General features: G+C 37.4%; 1 protein-coding gene across 1 annotated transcript in view; it reads left to right on the top strand.

The window, feature by feature from the left end:
* TPK1 (thiamin pyrophosphokinase 1) overlaps positions 1-20,568 on the top strand; it is a 293,030-nt gene that overhangs the window by 54,127 nt on the left and 218,335 nt on the right. The window contains exon 2 of the mRNA XM_088150863.1: positions 5,640-5,714. Coding sequence (XP_088006989.1) covers positions 5,640-5,714 — 75 coding nt within the window. The remainder of the gene's footprint in view (positions 1-5,639; positions 5,715-20,568) is intronic.

Genomic DNA, 20,568 nt, shown 5'->3' with positions numbered 1-20,568 from the left:
AAATTGAACAAATAAATAAATATATTTTGACATCCCAAACAAACTGCAAAAGTTGGATGTTTGTGAAGTCCCTGGGGCACTACAGTTCCTAGCTATGATCAATTTAGTAAGTTGTAAATTGTTAAGATATTGGAGAACTATCTCAGATCTTTGGCTGTAATAAAGATTCATTCATTCATATTGGATAACCTTTCCACACCATGTAATTTTATGTTCTTTACAGTAAATTACTATGTGGCACCTGATTGTTTATGCATGTATACACACACAATATTGAACCAAAGGATGTTCTTAGCAATAATTTGGTTCAACCATATTGAACCAAAGGATGTTCTTATTTATTTGTTAGATGTATATCCTATAATTCATTCAGGGATTCACAGTGGCATACACAGCACTCCTTCCTCCTCCTCCCATTTTTCCCTACAACCACAACCCTATGAAGTAAGTTGGACTGAGGGAGAGTGAGTCACCCAGTAAAGTCACCCAGTAAACTTCCATGACCAAGAGTAAACTTGAACCTGTTGATACCAGTTCAATAACTTGTACAAAAAAAACCTCAGTATTCTTCTCAAGTTAGTATTACAGAAACTTAAATATTCTTTGAATATGAACAAGTGACAGCTTTCTCTTCATATTGAGTAATGTTTAAAATTACTTGCTCCCTTTTGGGAAAAGATCAGAATTGAAAATCTCCTGCAGACTGCTCTGATATGTCTGAGAGTTTCTTTGCATATAGAATTGCTTCAAGCTTTACTCCACCTGGGCAGAATTTGGCAGGCGTCCAGGGTGTCATCTTGCAAGATTATCTTTGAGCTTCTGGAGACAAAGAATGCAGAAATAGCCCTCTGCAGCATGAGCTCAGCCACCTGTCAGCTTAGCTCATGACCCACCTGACTTATCTGTGCAGTCCGGATTGGCTGAATTCAGAAGCTGATGAATGCTTCTTTAAAGGAGAAAGTGGTACTGACTGTTGAAGGAGTAGGTGGAGCGTTCCCTCCTGAATAAGCCATCTCTTAATCTAGCCATTTTAGACAACTAGCAGCCAAAATCTAACCTTCCCTTCCTAGATACAGTTTTGGAGAAGGTAGTAGGTTTCAGCTACAAAGGCTCCTAGAGGAAATTGCAGTCAGGATTCAGGCTTGAACACAGAACAAAACCAGCATTGGTCACCCTATTATATGATCTTTATTAGGAACTGGGTGAAAGTTAATTAGACCTCTTGGTGGCCTCTGATACCATGATATCCTTCTGGAGCTCCAGCAAGGGTTGGGGCTTGGAGGCAGTGGTCCCACTTCCTCCTAAGTGAGCAGTTCCAGTCAGTGTGCATGGCATAAGAATGTCTGTGCCTGTGATTAGTTCCAGTTGGGGTTCCACAGAGCTCTCCCGTATGTTTTTCAACATCTACATGAAGTTGCTGGAATAGGTAAGTGAATTGATTTGGAGTGAGGAATCATCTGTACAATAATGATACCAAGCTGTTCATAACCCTGGCCCACACCAGGGATGCTGTGGAAGTGTAAATGAATAACCTTGGGGGGGGGGTATGAGTGAGCTGTTAAAGAAGGACGTGGACAAGAAATTACAGAGATTGAAGGAAGTGTGAAAAACAAACTCAAAATAACCCCACCTGATTTTGTTTAGTATAAGAAAGGAGAGAGAGAAATTTGGGCAGGTTTTCAAGCTTGATGTCAGCCCTTTGAGATATGCTAGGTCAGGAAACAGACACTGCAGGTATTCCAGGAATGCTGCTTTAAGGTTCTTGGGTATAATAACCAAATCTTGAAAGCCTGTCCAAATTTATCTCTATCCCATCTACTGTGTAATCTCTTGTCCAAATCCCTGCTTATGAGCTTGCTCACACTTTCCCCCAAATCAGCTCCAAATATATTTACAGGAATCCCTGACCTGGTGTCTGAAAACTGTAAGTACCTGTGAGAGATTTCTGCTTGTCAGTGATAGATCTGGCTTGATCCCAGTTCTTTATTTCTGCATGGGGTTGCACTTCCCCAAAAGGAGCAGGTCTCTGATTTGGAAGTCCTCCTTGACTTGTGCAGATGGAGGTCCTGGCCAAGGTGGTCTTTCCTCAATTCTAACTATTTCATTAATTGCAGGTCTTCTTGTACCAAGATTCTGTGGCGACAGTCGCTCATGTCTTTGTCACCTGACATATAGACCCTTGTAACACACACTTTATGGGGGCTGCTCTTGAAGATGACGTTCTGCTTCGGGGGGTGCAATGCAGCAGCCCACCTGCTAATTGGAGATAGCAGATTCAGAGTATTATACCTATGCTGCAGTTGCCGATTTGCTTCTGAGTCTGATTCAAGATGCTGGCTATCAGGTTTACATGGCTTGGCACCCAGGTATGGCTCACTCCACACAATCACAAAAGGTGAGGAGAGTTGGTCACCAAAGGCACATATCCTCAGCAGCTGCCCCCATGCTCACCCTGGCAACTGAGATAGGGAATGCCCCCAACTGTCCAGCCTTTTAGCTTTAAAAGTTCTGTTGTTCTGCAGAGCATATGGATGGATGGATGGATGGACAGAATTTAAACCTTTATTACAGCCTTTGGGCCAGAGAACGTATGGATATTAATGGTATAATGGTTGTTTATGTTAGCAGTTGACTGCCATTTCAGTGCTTTTTCTGTTTCCCCTGTGGTCTCATTTCCCTACTCCGCTGTAGCCATTTGGTGGTGTTGTAGAGATGCAGTGCTGTTGCCTTCATTTTGAGAAATCCAACTTTGGGTCAGCAATTGGCCAAGGCAAGGTTTTCCAAACTTTGCAATACTCCCTAAAATGATAACGGAATACAAATGAATGCAAGAAAAGAAAGGAAAAGGGAAGGAAAGGAAAAAGAAAAAAAGGGGAGGGGCGGACTCTGAATAACAAAAACTGATAAACCAATAACAAGATTACAATTAATATAAAAATAAATTTAATAATTTAATCTACACATATCGTAACTTGTTTCATAAATAGTTTCATCTTAGTTTGCTGCCCTCACATTTTCAGCAGACAACATTTTCTAACAAATAATGCACTGAGGCTGTCCTTCTCCGTAACAAAAACACTTGTGAAACAAAATGACTTTTAATTTTCATTATTCTTTATTGATTTAGGCTTACCTTTATTAACTAGATTGGTCATCTTTAGCCTTTTTCTTGTTACCCAACTAAACCTTGTCCATTTTGAAAGGCTAGAAGTGTCAGGTTCAGCCCAAAGAACTCCACGAGACAGTACAGATATAGTTCTGTTGCATTTATTAGCTTCAGCCTCTCAGACAGAAATCTCTCCAGACTGAATCTACACTTCCCAAGCCAGCCAGCCAAAACACTGTGAATTCCTTAGGGTGGTGCCAGTCTCATCTTCTTAACCTTCCCACGCTCCTGCTGGGCTAAGGAAATGCTTATCTCCCCGAGCGTGGCCTTCATCAAACCATTCCATCACAAGAAGTTTAAAATAATGGATAAACATACTGAACTTCACTACAGCTACTTGCCATCAGATGCTTTAAAGACTATGGATATTATATGCCAGGAAAGATGTCTGGGACCTGTAAACAATACTAAGAGAAGCCAAGCCTAACCTGAGCCATTGGTGGCCAGGGTCATTAGGTCATCATAGCTGTTACTGCAAAAGTGAGGATGTTGTCCATTTGATTTGCATTTAAAAAATCTATTCAGTGCATTAGGCTGTAAATCAAAGCGAATAATAAAATGTAATCAATATTTTTGACATAAAGGATTTTAACATATACATCGAAATGTTTGATAGATTAAAAAGTTAATTTCAAAATTCTAAAATGTAACTGTGTTATTTAATTATTGTTTAGTGGAGGTTCATATATTTGAGAAGGAAGCAGGTAGAAAATCCACTGGTTAAACTTAGAATATTCAAAAGTCTGAAATGCTTGAGGCAGGATTTAAACAGTTTTTGCACTGCCCTTTTAACTTGCTTTCCACCCCACTGTGGACGTTTAAACCTACAATTTGAGAACTCCTTGACTAACAGGTTTACTGTTTGAGAGGAGCAAACTGTGAACAGCTTTTCAGAGGCTTTTTAACTAGAACACTGACTTCAATATTAAATTAAAGTCAAGGTAGGCAACTTACATTATAACAGTTGAGCAAAGTTGCAAGCACACTGTGATTTATAAGGAAACAGAGTCTTACTTAAAAATCTAGCAATAAATAATTCACCAAGTTAAAAGTTGTACTTTAAACCACCAGATGACTCTCTAACCTGGTAATAGAGTCCACCCAATGTGATATAATGGTTCAAGTGTTGGACTAGAATTGTGAAGGTTCAGGTTTAAACCGACCTTCAGGCATGAATGCTCAATGAATAAATCTCTTTCAACCTGTTGCTTTCTCAATCTAACATTCTTTGCAGGATTCTTAAGATAAAATGAAGGGACATTATGAGAGTAATCTCCTTGAGAGATTCTTTCCTTACTGGAGGAAAAGTGGATGATGACAACGATGATGACAATGATGATGCCTTTAGTTCCAAGTATTTGTAGGAAGTGTACCAAAATGGGGAGGTGGTTTTTGAGAGAATTAAGATATTTTAATCACTCTTGATCCCAAGGAACTCGTTTCAGAAGTTTTGGAATGTTGATCTGTCATTCAGTAGCTTACAGAGCAGTCTTACAGGTTTACACATAAATGTCTCATGGTGTTCGGTAATGTTTATTCTCAAAATATGTTCATGGCATTATAGCATGAGGATATAATTGAATATACAGATACTGGATAATAAATCCTATTGAACTTGGTAGAATTTTCTTTTAAGTAGGTAGTAGTTTTCTACTTATAATTTGCTCTTTCATTCAAAGTTCAGCAACACTTTGGTCTCACTATAATTTTGTCAGGTAGCGAAGGAAGGAAGGAGTCTGAAGTCATTAAGTTGAGAATGTTTGTGAAACTGGATTTCTAAAACAGGTCAAGCATTACCACATGACATCATGAGATCTTTGGGAAGTGGCTAACAGCCAGCTGTGCTTATAGTAGTGCTGGACTAGGCATACCATATATCTGGTGCAGAAGGCTGTTGTAGTGTGTATCTTGCTTGATGTGCTGCAATGCACTACTATTTTAAATTCCTGTAATGCTTTGGAGCATTGTGGACAATCTAAATGAAAGAATCTCATAGTTGCTCAGTAGATATTGCAACACTGCTAGTGCTATCTACATCTGTGCTGAATATAATGCTTCTATTTTATACCAGCCAAAGGCTCTAATAAAGGATACCTACAGAAACTCGTTTTAGAAATTGAACTAATATAACACTCAGTCTAACACCTCATTTCACTGTAACTGTGAAATTTGTAAATCTAATGCTAATATACTTTGTAAACATATAAACTGATTTCACGTACTACATGAGTACAAGTGCCATATGTCCCTATTGCAGTTTTTAAGATAAATATTAGTAAAAGATACTCAAAATACTTTTTTTTCTTTTTTGCTTTCTAATCATTATGTAATTTGATGTGCCCTTTTCTCCAAAAATTATATAGTAATGTGATGTTTCTAGGGTATTTTTAGCTGTACTGTATGTTGGGAGGAAACAAATTATAGGAGAATTCTAAAGCCTGAAAACAATTTGTCAATATCATCTATCTTGCAGGAAACCTGAAGTTTTGCCTTCTGATTCTTAATCAGCCTTTGACTGAAGGCCATTTTCATCATCTCTGGAACAAAGGTAAGAATTAATTTATGCATTTTTCTTATTTGCTGTCTGGATTCATGGAGTTTTTGTTTAGCAACATTCAGTACAGCAAAATCCATTAGAGGTTTATTATTATTATTAGGCTTTGGTTGGGATTAGTGCTCAGTGACATGATATATCGGGACTTGCTTATAGCATTTTAGAGTCATGGAAGAGTCTCATGGATTCCAATAATAATAATAATAATAATAATAATAATAATAATAATAATATCTGTATTTGAAAATGAGCATGTCAGGGAAAAAATGGAATATTCTTCACTATCAAGTAGCTTTTTATACTGAGCAACGTTTTGGTATAGAGTAGGTAGCTTTCAGTCACAGGAGCCCCTGTTTACATTCTAATTGGGTACAACTAAAGCTTTACAACTTTGGGGGAAAATAGTCAATAAAAATATTTCTTTTCTTTGCCAACAGAGCTAGTAAACTGATTAGGCAGATTCTGAATTTCATGTGTCAGTTGGCACTCAGCAATAAGGTAAATGCACTTATGTGGGAAAGAGAGTCTCAGGAGCATTTGCCAATTAGGCTTGTAACAAACTTTGGTGAATCAATGCTGCATTTATAATTTAGGGAGTATTTGTTTCTGAAAGGTCACCAAGAAAGTTGGCTGGTTTAATTACAATTAGAAAAAGCTGGTAACCTTTTATCATCAACACTGGGAGTTCGTTTTTTTCCCTTCCTTTAGTTCTGGATCTGTGAGATTTGAATAAGCACGGTAGAGCATATAGCCTTTAGAGATATATAAGTCATGAGAAGCTTGAAGCTATTTCCTCTTTCCATGGGAAAATCAATGCTTGGTACAAATTCTTACCTTCAGGATTCTTACAGTATTTCAAAGCTGAGCCAGAAACCTATTTCCAGCAGTCACTTATTGAGTTTCCAATAGTCAGACAAAATTGAGAGTGGGGCAAAGTAGGATTTCCAGTATGATTAAGCAACAACAACAAAAAAGCTGGTTTGTTGCAAGATCCATTTATCAAAACTGTTTATAAAAGCAGATATTAATATAGAAGTCCCCCTTGCAGTTTTATTAAACTGAAGCATGTCCTGTGGAATTTTAAAAAGCTGCATAATACTGAACTGTAAAAGTACGTGTCATGACCTGTCCAGTTCAAATTTTACTTTAGCTATGAATTTATTAGGTCAGGGCTAATGTTACCACATAGCATCCTTGGTGTGAGGGCTAGAAGGACTATCAAGAACCTGACAGCAGACAGCAGCATTGGTTTTTATAGATATTTGTTATCAATAAATCAATTTGATATACAGATGTTAAGGGATGAGTGGAATAAAGAGCTTTTTGTTGTTCAGTCGTTAAGTCGTGTCCGACTCTTCGTGACCCCATGAACCATATTCTGCCAGGCCTTCCTGTCCTTCGCTGCCTCCCTCAGTTTGCTCAGTTTCATGCTCATTGCTTCAGTGATGCTATCTAACCATCTCATCCTCTGCCATCCTCTTCTCCTTTTGCCCTCAATCTTTCCCAGCATCAGGGTCTGTTCCAAGGAGTCCTCTCTTCTCATTAGGTGACCAAAGTATCTGAGCTTGAGCTTCATTATCAATCCTTCCAATGAGCAATCAAGGTTGATTTCCTTTAAGATTGACTGGTTTGACCTCCTAGCAGTCCAGGGGACTTTTAAGAGTTTTCTCCAGCACCATAGTTCAAAGGCATCAATTCTTCAGCACTCAGCCTTCTTTATGGTCCAGCTCTCATAGCCATACATTACTACTGAAAAAACCATAGCTTTGACTATGCGAATCTTTGTCGGCAAGGTGACATCTCTGCTTTTTAATATGCTATCTAGGTTTGCCATAGCTTTCCTCCCAAGGAGCAAGCGTCTTTTAATTTCATGGCTGCAATCTCCGTCTGCGGTGATCTTGGAGCCCAAATAAATGAAGTCTGTTACTGCTTCCATTTCTACCCCTTCTATTTGCCAGGAATTGATGGGTCCAGATGCCATGATCTTAGTTTTTTTCATGTTGAGTTTCAAGCCAGCTTTCGCACTCTCCTCTTTCACCCTCATCAAGAGGCTCTTTAGTTCTTCTTCACTTTCTGCCATTAGGGTGGTATCATCTGCATATCTGAGGTTGTTGATGTTTCTCCCTGCAATCTTAATTCCGGCTTGTGATTCTTCCAGCCTGGCATTTCTCATGATGTACTCTGCATATAAGTTAAATAAGCAGGGTGACAGTATACAGCCTTGTCGTACTCCTTTCCCTATTTTGAACCAATCGGTTGTTCCATGACCGGTTCTAACTGTTGCTTCTTGGTCCGCATATAGATTTCTCAGTAGACAGGTAAGATGGTCTGGTACCCCCATCTCTTTAAGAATTTGCCACAGTTTGTTGTGATCCACACAATCGAAGGCTTTTGCATAGTCAATGAAGCAGAAGTAGATGTTTTTCTGGAACTCTTGTGCTTTCTCCATGGTCCAGCGAATGTTGGCAACTTGATCTCTAGTTCCTCTGCCTCTTTGAAACCCAGCTTGTACATCCGGTAGTTCTTGGTTCACATACTGCTGAAGCCTAGCTTGTAGGATTTTGAGCATAACCTTGCTAGCATGTGAAATGAGTGCAATTGTGCGATAGTTTGAGCATTCTTTGGCATTGCCCTTCTTTGGAATTGGAACGTAAACTGACCTTTTCCAATCCCGTGGCCACTGTTGCGTTTTCCAAACGTGCTGGCATATTGAGTGTGGCACTTTAACAGCATCGTCTTTTAGTATTTTAAATAACTCAGCTGGAATACTGTCATTTCCACTAGCTTTGTTGTTAGTAATGCTTCCTAAAGCCCACTTGACTTCACTCTCTAGGATGTCTGGCTCAAGGTCAGTGACCACACCAGCATGGACATCAGGGACACTAAGATCTTTCTTGTATAGTTCTTCTGTGTATTCTTGCCACCTCTTCTTAATCTCTTCTGCTTCTGTTAGGTCCCTGCCTTTTTTGTCCTTTATCATGCCCATCTTTGCACTAAACATTCCTTTGATATCTCCAATTTTCTTGAAGAGATCTCTAGTCTTCCCCATTCTATTGTTTTCCTTGATTTCTTTGCATTGTTCATTTAAGAAGGCCTTCTTATCTCTCCTTGCTATTCTCTGGAAATCTGCATTCAGTTGCTTCTATCTTTCCCTTTCACCCTTGCTTTTCACATTCCTTCTTTCCACAGCTATTTGTAAAGCCTCATCAGACAGCCATTTTGCTTTCTTGCATTTCTTTTTCTTTGGGATGGTTTTAGTTGCTGCCTCCTGTACAATGTTACAGACCTCCATCCATAGTTCTTCAGGCACTCTGTCTACCAAATCTAATCCTCTAAATCTATTCATCACTTTCACTGTGTACTCACAAGGAATATGATCTAAGTCATATCTGAGCGGTCTAGTGGTTTTCCCTACATTCTTCAATTTAAGCCTAAATTTTTCAGTAAGAAGCTCATGATCTGAGCCACAGTCAGCTCCTGGTCTTGCTTTTGCTGTCTGTATAGAGGTTCTCCATTTTTGGCTGCAAAGTATATAATCAATTTGGTTTCGGTATTGACCATCTGGTGATGTCCATGTGTAGAGTCGTCTCTTGTGTTGTTGAAAAAGAGTGTTTGCTATGACTAGCTTGTTCCCTTGACAGAGCTCTATTAGCCTTTGCCCTGCTTCATTTTGTACTCCAAGGCCAAACTTGCCTGTTATTCCGATTACTCCTTGACTTCCTACTTTAGCATTCCAATCCCCTATGATGAAAAGGACATCTTCTTTTGGTGCTAGTTCTAGAAGGTGTTGTAGGTCTTCATAGAAGCAGTCAACTTCAGCTTCTTCGCCATCAGTGGTTGGGGCATAGACTTAGATTACTGTGATGTTGAATGGTTTGCCTTGGATACACACTGAGATCATTCTGTCGTTTTTGAGGTTGTACCCCATTACTGCCTTTCCCACTCTCTTATTGACTATGAGTGCAACTCCATTTCTTCTAAGGGTTTCTTGCCCACAGTAGTGGATATAATGGTCACCTGGATTAAATTCACCCATTCCTGTCCATTTCAATTAGCTGATTCCCAAGATGTCGATGTTCAATCTTGTCATCTCATGTTTGACCACATCCAGCTTGCCTTGGTTCATAGATCTTACATTCCAGGTACCTATACAATATTGTTCTTTACATCATTGGACCTTCTTTTCGCTTCCAGATACATCCACAGCGGAACATCCTTTCGGCTTTGGCCCAGCCGCTTCACTCTTTCTGGAGCTACTTGGAATTGCCCTCTGCTCTTCCCCAGTAGCATATTGGACACCTTCCAACCTGAGGGGCTCATCTTCCAGCGTCATATCTTTTAGCCTTTAAACATTGTCCATGGGGTTTTCTTGGCAAGGATACTGGAGTGGGTTGCCATTTCCTTCTCCAGTGGACCACATTTTGTCAGAACTCTCTGTCATGACCTGTCCATCTTGGGTGGCCCTGCACGGTATAGGTAATGGCTTCACTGAGTTACGCAAGCCCCTTCGCCACGACAAGGCAGTGATCCATGATGGGGAATAAAGAACTAGAAGTTTCTATATTGCCTAGGCAATGGGAGAGGTCTTATCTTCTATAACAAGAGCATCAATGGACCTTAAACTATGACTTATACAACAAAAATTAATATTTAGAATGTATTGGACTCTATTAAGTTTGTAGAGAAAAGGATTGTCAAAAACAGCATGTTGTTGGAGATGTAATAAGGACAATGCCTCTTTAAAACACATGTTTTTAAATGTCCTATCCTTACTAAGTTTTGGGAGAAAGAACTAGACTATATAAACATGATTGTGCCACAAAAGCTTAAATTTTCATAGGATAATATTCTTTTGAACTATATACCTAGTATGTGGAATTTGACATCTGGACAACGTAAATGGATTCTCCATGCCCTTACTGTGGCCAAAAGACTGGTATTGCAACATTGGAAAGATAAATGTATGGCCCCATTCACTCAATGGATTGAAGACCTGATTCCACTTGCCACTTAGGAGCAGATTGCCTGTAGACATAAACTTTGTATGGACAAGTATAATGAAATATGGGACTCATTTATACAAAATACAGTAGGCTAAAAAAAAAATGACAGTTACATAAATGTATTGAAAAAGTACTGCATTTGAATAACATTTGCATTAGATAAATGTATATAGATGTGTAACTATTTACTGTATAATGGTATACTACACTAAGTTTTTTTTTTTTGTTCTTGCATTTTTATCACTTTTTTTATAATACCACCTTTTAATGTTTTCTTTCTTCTCATGTATTATTATTTTTGTGTTTTTTCCTTTTTGTAATTAGTTAAAAAGCAATGAAAGAATGAATGAATGAATGAATGAATGAATGAATGAATGAATGAATGAACGAACGAACCTGACAGCAGAGAGGCTGGTTACACTAATGATGCATAGATGTCAACTGCCCCTCTCTTGATAGGGTAGATAAGCAGGAAAAAAGAAAGTTAAAATTTGAATCTAGAGTTATATCTTCCTTCCTTCCTTCCTTCCTTCCTTCCTTCCTTCCTTCCTTCCTTCCTTCCTTCCTTCCTTCCTTCCTTCCTTCCTTCCTTCCTTCCTTCCTTCCTTCCTCCCTCCCTCCCTCCCTCCCTCCCTCCCTCCCTCCTTCCTTCCTTCCTTCCTTCCTTCCTTCCTTCCTTCCTTCCTTCCTTCCTTCCTTCCTTCCTTCCTTCCTTCCTTCCTTTTTCTGTTATACCTCTATTCTCAAATCTCTGCCTACTAGCCTTTGTTCCCACAGCCCTACAGGTTCTGTGGCATGCCTACTTTTAAAAGAAGTTCAGTCAGGATTTCTAGCTGTCATTTTACTTTCCTGGCATAATTTCATGCTGAGGCATTGTGGAACATTCAAATAATACTTAAATGTTCTCTTTCAGTAGTGCTCAGAGTACTGTCGCTTGTCATCCTCAGGTCAGTCCCAGGAGCCAATTGGCAGAAGTGGGGATATCTAAATTTAGCTTTGCCCAGGACCCTGGAATTTGAGATTGGCTTGTTATTCGATGGTATAAAGGTCACCATCTCTGCCATCTTTATCATTTGCAACATGAAGATAATGGTGCTGATTATATTCTCTTTTTAAGTACCCAACTTCTATTATATGATTGACTGCAGCAGTTAAGATTCACTGTCAGAAATAAAACTCATAAAATGTTAACAGTATAGTGACATAAATGCCACTATAATGATTATTATATCTTTTAAGTATTGCAAAGTAGCACATTATGATGAAATGTTATTTCTCTAAAATTAGGGTCTAGGACACAGTAAGACTGGGGATCTGGGAAGTGTCTTACACCAAACCAGACTGTTATTCTGAAAAACCTGGAGAGATATAGGAATTAAACATCTGGTCTAGGAAGTGGTGAAAGGAATCTCGGTCCTTATGCAACACTGTATTTGCAATAGACCTTCCCGGTCTTGTGTCCTCCACCAGAGAGAATATGGGAATTGGAATCCAGCATTTCTGGAAGACACAAATTTCTCTACAATACCTCAAGCTTATAAAGCTTGAAAGACCAGTGACCTAGCCCTGAGCGTATTTACTTAAAGCCAATCCCATTGTATTGAGTGGAGTTACACACAAGTGTACAGTAAATATGTAGTGCTTGGGAGTTACAATGGCCTTCACTGTCCTATCATTCTGTGGAAATGGATTGTTCACAACAAGGAAGCAGTTGCTTCTAATAAGTAGCAATAAAGGTACCAAAATCAATGTGGCTGTGTGAGTCAAGAAAGTACATGAAAATTGAAACTATTTTTTTTTCACATTTAATTTCGCTGCTGTAATGGATTTCATCAATCTTGACTTTTTATTGGACATACGGTACCACTGGACAGCTGTGATGGGCACTTCCCATGTTTTTTAAAAAAACTTGGTTGTCAGATCAATAATCTAATCCCATATTTGTATACTTAAAGAAAGGGTTATTTACCCATTGAATTTCACAGCCATTGTTCACAAGTTTTAAAATATGTATTTATTTAAATATTGAAATCTCTTGTATCCTCCACCAGATTCTAGACAACACTCAAAAACAACACATAAAAATACAACTCTACAGTGCAAAAGCATAAAATATGAAGTAGTAGCCAATGAACATAACAGCAATAATAAATATATTTAGTGTTAACATAGCAATTGATAAAAATGGCAAGGAGTTTTATGCTAGAGGCCATACTAAAAAGACAGGTCTCCACCAAATTCTAGATGGCAGCTAATAAGAAAACAAGACTTGAAAAGAATTTCAGAAGCCAGGAGGAGTGACCAAACAAGCTCCATTCCTAGATTGACTGATTTAATCAATTGTGTAGCCCATCTCAATTGCAGTTGCAAGTCTAGATGGCTTATTGACTGTAATATATGTTTTATTCTGCCTTTGAGCCAGCCCTGGTTCCTGGCAACTGCCTAAACAAGTTGGACCTAGCAAAGCCCAAACGTTTTTTCCAGTGTATTTATCAGGTACTTTGCCTCCCCCATTACATAGCCACCTTTTCTAGAAGTCCTTAATTTAGAAGGGCCTGGTACGATTCATAGCCTGCACTCCACCCACCACCCTCCATCCTTGAGGGTCAATGCAGAAAGACTTCCTGTTTGGAGCAGCAATGCCTGTATGACTCTGAACACAGAAACAATGGAACATATGCTTCTCTAGTTCTTATACTACAAAGACGTTCACACTAGAGTTATTTTACCACTACTACATAAATATCCACAGTGCCCAAAACAATTTTATACCTCCCTGTTGTTTTAATTGTGCCACAACATACAACATTGCCAGGTTCTCTGCAGCAGTGCTCAAAATTTGTCAGATGATGACTTCTGGCTTCTGCTTGGGGCTCAACATTATAAACTAGGTTCAGCGTGCACCTGGTTAGCCATGTTTGGGTGCCCTGTAATCAGACAGAAAGAGTGTCTCATTTCTAATTCTCTCCCTTCTAATATACCACCCTTCCTCTTAGATTCTCACTTTTTTTATCTTTTATACTGTCTGTGTGTGTTATACATATTTTTAAAAATGTTTTAGATTATATAGCTTTTATGCCTTCTGTGTATTTTTTTTAGCTTTTTTACTTTCTACACTTTATATGAAAATTCTTTTTAGATTTTCACTTTTCATCTTTTATACCTTTTGTGTCTATATATAGGTCTTTAGCTCTTTACCTTTCACCACTTTTTTATCGTTTATCTTTTATGTTTCTTCCTAATGACTGTACCCCATCCCCTTTTGTTGATCTATGACCATAGTAAAGATTGATTTGATTTGAAGGCTTTAAAGGCTATCACTGACACTTCAAATAGTACCTTATAACAATTTGGAATCTGAACAGCTGTTTTAGTAGTGGAGTCAGGTGCTGGTTTTGTGGAGTTCCTATTAACAAATAGGTCGTAGCATTCTGGACCCAGAATTATGGCTGCCAGAGTTGACTTGCAAAAATCTGGATGATCACTAGATGGCAGTAAAGAATTAGAATGTTCTCTAGTTTTGTAGCCCAGATCTGGTAGTCCTTCCCATTTTCATTTATGAATGTTCTTTATAGACTGAATAAGCATACTGCAATAATCTAAAGGAGATGTAACTAAGGCATACATTAATCAGAATAGATCTGCATTCTCCAGAAATGGGTATAGTTTCCTCATCAGTTTCAGCTGGGCAAAAGCAGTCATAACTACTGTCCCATTTGAATATCATGGTCAGGTATGAATCAAAAATAATCACCACACCATTTAAGCTAGTCGTTGTATTTAGAAGAAAAAGCAGCCAAAATCCCACAAAATAGAACTTGAAGTCTTCTGCTGGAAATAGATAATCTGACTTCAGATTTCCCCGGCAGTCCATTCGCCATGGGGGTTGGGGATGGCAAACTTTGGGATAAATAGTAATTGGAAGATGATTTTTAGCAAGAGACTGAAAATTCCCTAAGGGCATTGAAAGCATGTCTCTAATTAGGGATGCATGCTTATTTTTTAGTTTAAGCTTGACTTTTTCAAAGTGTAAATAATATGAAATGCAGTTTGGCTTGGTGTGCGTAGGATTCTAACTCAAAATAGTTAAGAAGATCAGATAGCTAATTAGTGTCTGATGGATCTTAATACAAGAGCAGTGAGGATATAGTTAGCTCCTTATTATTAAGATTTTGGAGGATTGTTTTATATTTCCTAAAGTTCTGTGCAAGTGAGAACATAAGAAATAATAGAGCTCTATTAGGGAAATGTTTTGATCAGGGACGCTGCATCCCGTTCATCCCTATCTTAATTGTTACATCTGCACTGGAACTTTATTAGTAAAATACACACAAATCTTTTACCGTTTCAGAGACAGGATATGCTGAATTCCTGGAAAAGGAATGTTGTTTGCATAAATAATAAGTGATTAGTCTTCTGTGCTATTTTAAAATGAAGGGGAATGAATAATTAATAATTCACTGGGGTGCTTTGAAGTACTGAACCATGCTGACCTTAAGTTCATAATAACTGAACAATTGCAGTGGAGAATTGCTTTGAAGTATTTGAGAAAAAGCCTAATGGATAATGGTAGAAAAGGCAGAAATTTTAAAAGGGAAGACTATTATGATTCTTTTTAGCTCTAAACTAGGATACCAATCCCATTAGGGGATTGTCTTTCTAAAAGAAAAAAACAATTTTGCTATATAAACATGTTTGATAGTTGCATACAGTACATTCTATACAATCAGTTTATTGAAGAAATATGGGTCTTGTTGCTGAAATGGTTGTTCTCAAAAGAATATTGAGAACTATCATTGCCAAAACGAAGGTTGAGAGTAAGAGTAGATCAAAGTTTTAAATAACTTATTGTCATTAGTCTTTGAAGCTGCAGTTCTAAAATGGATTTTCCATAACCTTGGCCATATAGCAGCTTCACATTCTGAAATGGAAAGACTCTTAAAGAAGAAAGGACATTATAAAACTAAGTGCAAGCTGGCTAGAGTTCTGATATTTTGCCCTCACGCTATGGGATCCATGCAGATATAAAGCTGTCCAATGTCCCATATAAGGTTAGAATATTAGGAATAACTTCTGTATATTATTCTCTACACCCTTCTTCGTTCTCTCTGTTCTCCTCTCCCATTTTGGAATCAACTATTATTTTTCATTGCACTTTCGTCAACATTCTTCTTAAAATAAAATAGACTGTTTTCAAGCTGCATTTGCCCCAGTAGTTAAAAGCGAAGTTGTAAACTATAGCTTGAATTGACAGTGATGAAAAAGAAGCCAAGTAAAAATGTACCATAATTTAAACATTGAAAGCGAGAAGGGAAAGCAAAAGAGAGAAGGGAAAGCAAAAGAAAAAAGAATTGATGAGAAGAGAGAAATAGAGTGCTTCTGGACTTATAACTTAATAATAATAATATAAAGTAATCATATATCATAACTTAATGTAACTTATATAACTTATTATAATATTTAGGTATTGCAACTGTATTGGGTCAAAATTGTTTCAGCTAACTAATCTGTTAAACATTTCACTGTCCAAATGTTCCTATGTTTTAGGTCATATTTCACGTTAATTGATATAGTTGGTTTCTAAAAGTTATTTGTTTTCTCTTGTTCTGTTTCTACAAGACTTTAATGAACACACTTAAAATTGCTAATAATCTATATGGCTATTTCTTGCCTAGATGTCTCAAGATTTATGATGAGTCTTCTTACAATTGCCACACCTTCACAGTTATGTTGGCATAGAGATTCTCCATGTCATTGGTGTTATTTCTGTGATGAGATGTTTTCAAGCATCATGAACCCTATATGCAGATTTACTGTTCAGATCCAGCTTTTAGCATTTACAGTATTATATATTTCATTTCTTCTGTTCCTTTAACTGCTTTCTGAAAGGCTTCATTCTGTAGTCAAAATGTAATAATGTAATAATGTATTACCCCCGTAATGAACATTACAAGATCCTCTTTGGGTTATCAGTATGGATATCTGTCTGGGTACACCTGTGTCTTATCTATCTTGCACTTGTTAATTTATTCTAAATATATCAAATGTTCAAGAAAATATTGGAAATGGAAGAATAAATGAATAAATAAGTAAATAAAACAAAATGTGCTGTATATATCTGTTTGATAGTTGCATACATTCTCTTGCCACCAAGTTTTGTGGAAGATATTTGTAACTTGCTGCTGAAATGATTATTTTTGAAAGAATATTGATAGGTGTCATTGGCAAAATTGAAACAAATAAAAAGTAGATCAGTGGGAAGAAAAAATGCTTTACATGTCTAAGTCCCTAAGTTCAAGTACTGTCTTCTTTGGATAAAGACTCTCAGGAAACATGTCTGGCACCAACTTTTCCTGAATCTTAGGGGTCTTGGCCAATAAGTGCAGATAGTATCAGACTTGATGGAACAATATCTTGATTAAGTATAAATTAGTTTTATGTCTTCTGATATTTAGTATGAGCATGCAATTACTATATGCAAGGAAGGTACTTATAAATTTCTTGATGATTCACAAAAGACTGGCAATGAATTTTGATCCCAAGTACTTAAACATTGCACCCTAGATTATATTGATCAAATAAAAAATATGTGGGGTGACCAAAGGAGATTTGTTTTTCTGTGATGGAGGATTATGAGCTCTGTTCAATACTGCTGCTCAGATCAGATTCCTGTATCAGAATTCTTTATTTCTCAGTGACTATCCTTTGTAGCAGGCTCTAGGACCAGGATTTGGGGATTCTAAGTGAAAACAAAATAGATCAAATTGGCAGTAATAAGATTAGAAGGGATAAGTATTGGAAAACTCAAGAAATCTCTGCATTCTTTCTTGTATGGAGCGGGTTGGATATTGGAATTAATGGAAATAATAATCGTAGAAAATTAGACAAACACAAACTAAAGACTTGCAGGATAATTTTGTAGTTTCCATTTATCATATATATCAATTCAAAATTATCTACACTCCTACTAAACTCAACCTGTGCATTTATTTAGAACTTTTAGATCCCACCTAGTTTCATGGATTCCAGGTAGCCAACATCCAAATAAAAATTCATAAAATAATAACAATACCAGTAAACAATAACAATGCAAAACAGGATTACAGAAACATATGAGGGTTAAAAACAATCCATACCATGGCTGTTCTTTTCCATATACTACCTTAAAGAGCCAGGCCTTTAAGATTACAAAGTAATAGGAATCTGGGGGTCAAAGTGATTTCAGGGGATAACATATTCAACAGGGATAGGTAGTCATTCATCTGTTTAGGAGGAGGGACCCAGTGCATCCATTTATGGATAGATCAGATAGATACATGCTGTATTTTTTAAAAAGTACTGTATTCTTTATTTGACTGGTCCTGTCCTAATCCAAAAGTACTTTACATTTTTTTTTCATTACCATTACCAATATCCGCCTGCCTGCCTGCCTGCCAGCCAAGTAAATGCAAACCTGAAGCTTGTCCATCACTACTTTGTATCTTCTTAGTAAAAAGGTACATATACATCAAATAAATAATGAAAGAATATATTATATATGAAAAAGCTGTACTTTCTTTAAAAATATTAAGCAGAATTAAGAAATAGAAACCACATTATGCAATTGTGGTATATATACTAAGTATGTTAACAAGTGCTTCTGAGATTCTCATCTTGGCGGCAGGCATAAGATTGTTGTTATGACAGTACCATGGAATCCTCAAAGATAGCCATATGGGTTGGATTACTTAAAGCAGCAGTATTACATGTGGTAAGCGAGGTGCTTCTTTTATTCATAGGGCTCAATGGTGTTACATCACGGTGCAGGAATGACAAAGAGGAGGAAGTGTAGTCCCCGTCTCCAAGCATTCACCCCATAAAAATCAGTGGGTTGTGACAACTTCATTTTGCAGGGTGGTTTTCCTTCATCAATGAGGAGCTTTTTCTAATAATCTCTGTCATCTACAAAGATCGTTTGATTTTTAAGGCTAAGGGAGCAAGGATTGATTTTTTTCTTGCTGATTCATATTTTATAGTATTGAATAAATGCCTTGTGTTGCTATGGGAATTTATATAAAAGTCCATTAAAGGACAACAGTTTCCCCGAATCAGTGAAAATACAGAATTTGGTTCCATATCTTTCGGAAATTCAGAGTAGGGAAGGAGTTACTGGTATCACTTAATGCAGCTTGACAGATGAAGAAATCCTACAGGTATCTGTACTCCTCAGTGCACAACAATTGTCAGACTTTTTTTACAGAAGTACTATATTTCCAAATACCATGTCAGGTCCAGCAACAAGGGATGATTTGCATCTTACTTGTCAGCTTCTAGAGGCAAGTACTATTGGAAAAAGAGTGCTTGGTGGTCTGATCTCTCACAGAAACTCTGTGTTATGATGCTTATTTTGTCAAATTGGTTAATACTACAAAATTCTGGCATCTTTATTAATATCTTTTAATTTTTTACATCCTAGTTCAGCACCTTTGCAGTTGAGAGATAATTACCAAATGACCTTTCTTTGGTTAACTTCAGTGGTACTTTGATGAAGTACAGGTATTCTGATCATAGGAGAATATATGGATTCTGCCCGTGCCAACATCAGCCGTCTAAGCGGATGAAGAATTCTAATATTACTAGTAACCATACATTCTGTCTTATTAGCTGTCTGACTGGACTATACACATTTTATTGACATTTATTTTTCTGTTAAATGTACAGTATATCGTATCTTTTCTTCAGCAGTTCAAGGCAGGATAGGTAGCAACTCATCCTCCAATTTTACCCGTGACAACCCTGTTAGCTAAGTTGGGCTGAGAGAGAGGGACTGATCCAGGGTTACCTGGTGATTTTACATGGCTGAGATTGGATTTGAAGCCAGGTTTCCCATTCCTAGTCCATCAACTTAACCACTGCATCACTCTGGCTTTTTTATATGACATAGAGATGGTTGTAGTGTGGTGTACAGTGGTAAACATCTTAACTATAAGGTACCATGTGGGCCCAACATCTTATCTACCATGTGATCCTTAAAATTAACATAGTGAGCAGTAGGCAGTTTATAGTCAGTTTGGCCTTAATTTCACATGCGTGTGTGTACCTGTTCCCCTCCCTACAAGTTAATCAATTAGAACTTTGAATGAGTTTGGCAAAAGCAATCTTGACTCTTCTTGGCTGATCACAGAAAGAGATAAATGGAGCCACTTAGCCAATTTGGACTCTAACATCTCTCTAGTTTCATAGCTGTTACTGGCAGCATATAGTGTCTGACATATTACCTGCCAGGAGTCTTGACATACAGACAGACAGACAGACGTTCTGGGGACATTAGAGTATGATTGCTGTGCTAAATAAAGCTAAGGAATGGGCAGGATTTTATCTGTAAATTGAATGTACTAAATAGAGAAAAAATGTTCCAGAAAGTTTGAAGAAAATATACTTTTTTCTGGGAAAAAATGAAAGGTTGAGGGGGGGAAAAAGTATTTGCAGTTTTTATTATTTAGCACACTTTGTAGATATTAAGTTACTTTATTATTTTAATGAGCATGGGGGGATCATAAAACTATGTGTGGTATATAAAAAATATAGCTTATTCAATAATTATGGATATTTAAATTGTATTTACTTTAGAATATTTTAATTTTTTTGTTGCAATTTGAGCTACAAGCTGCTGAATTCTTAAGGAGTAAAGCCTCTACATTTTTTTGCCTCTTTGGGAGGCCCATACAAGAACACTGAAGTAAAATAACTTCAGTGTGATATATTCTGGACTGGGTCCTCTACTGTATCAAACAGACATTCAAAGTATTACTTTTCAAAAAGAAAAAAAAATCAGGTCCTTGAAGGTCAGTATGGATTGGAAGGGA

The sequence above is a fragment of the Python bivittatus genome, unplaced genomic scaffold (genome assembly GCF_059951505.1).
Source record: "Python bivittatus isolate LINGU-HERP-01145 unplaced genomic scaffold, Pbiv_v1 ctg000610_np1212, whole genome shotgun sequence".
Lineage (NCBI taxonomy): Eukaryota > Metazoa > Chordata > Lepidosauria > Squamata > Pythonidae > Python > Python bivittatus.
This window is presented reverse-complemented; position numbering and strand designations above follow the sequence as displayed.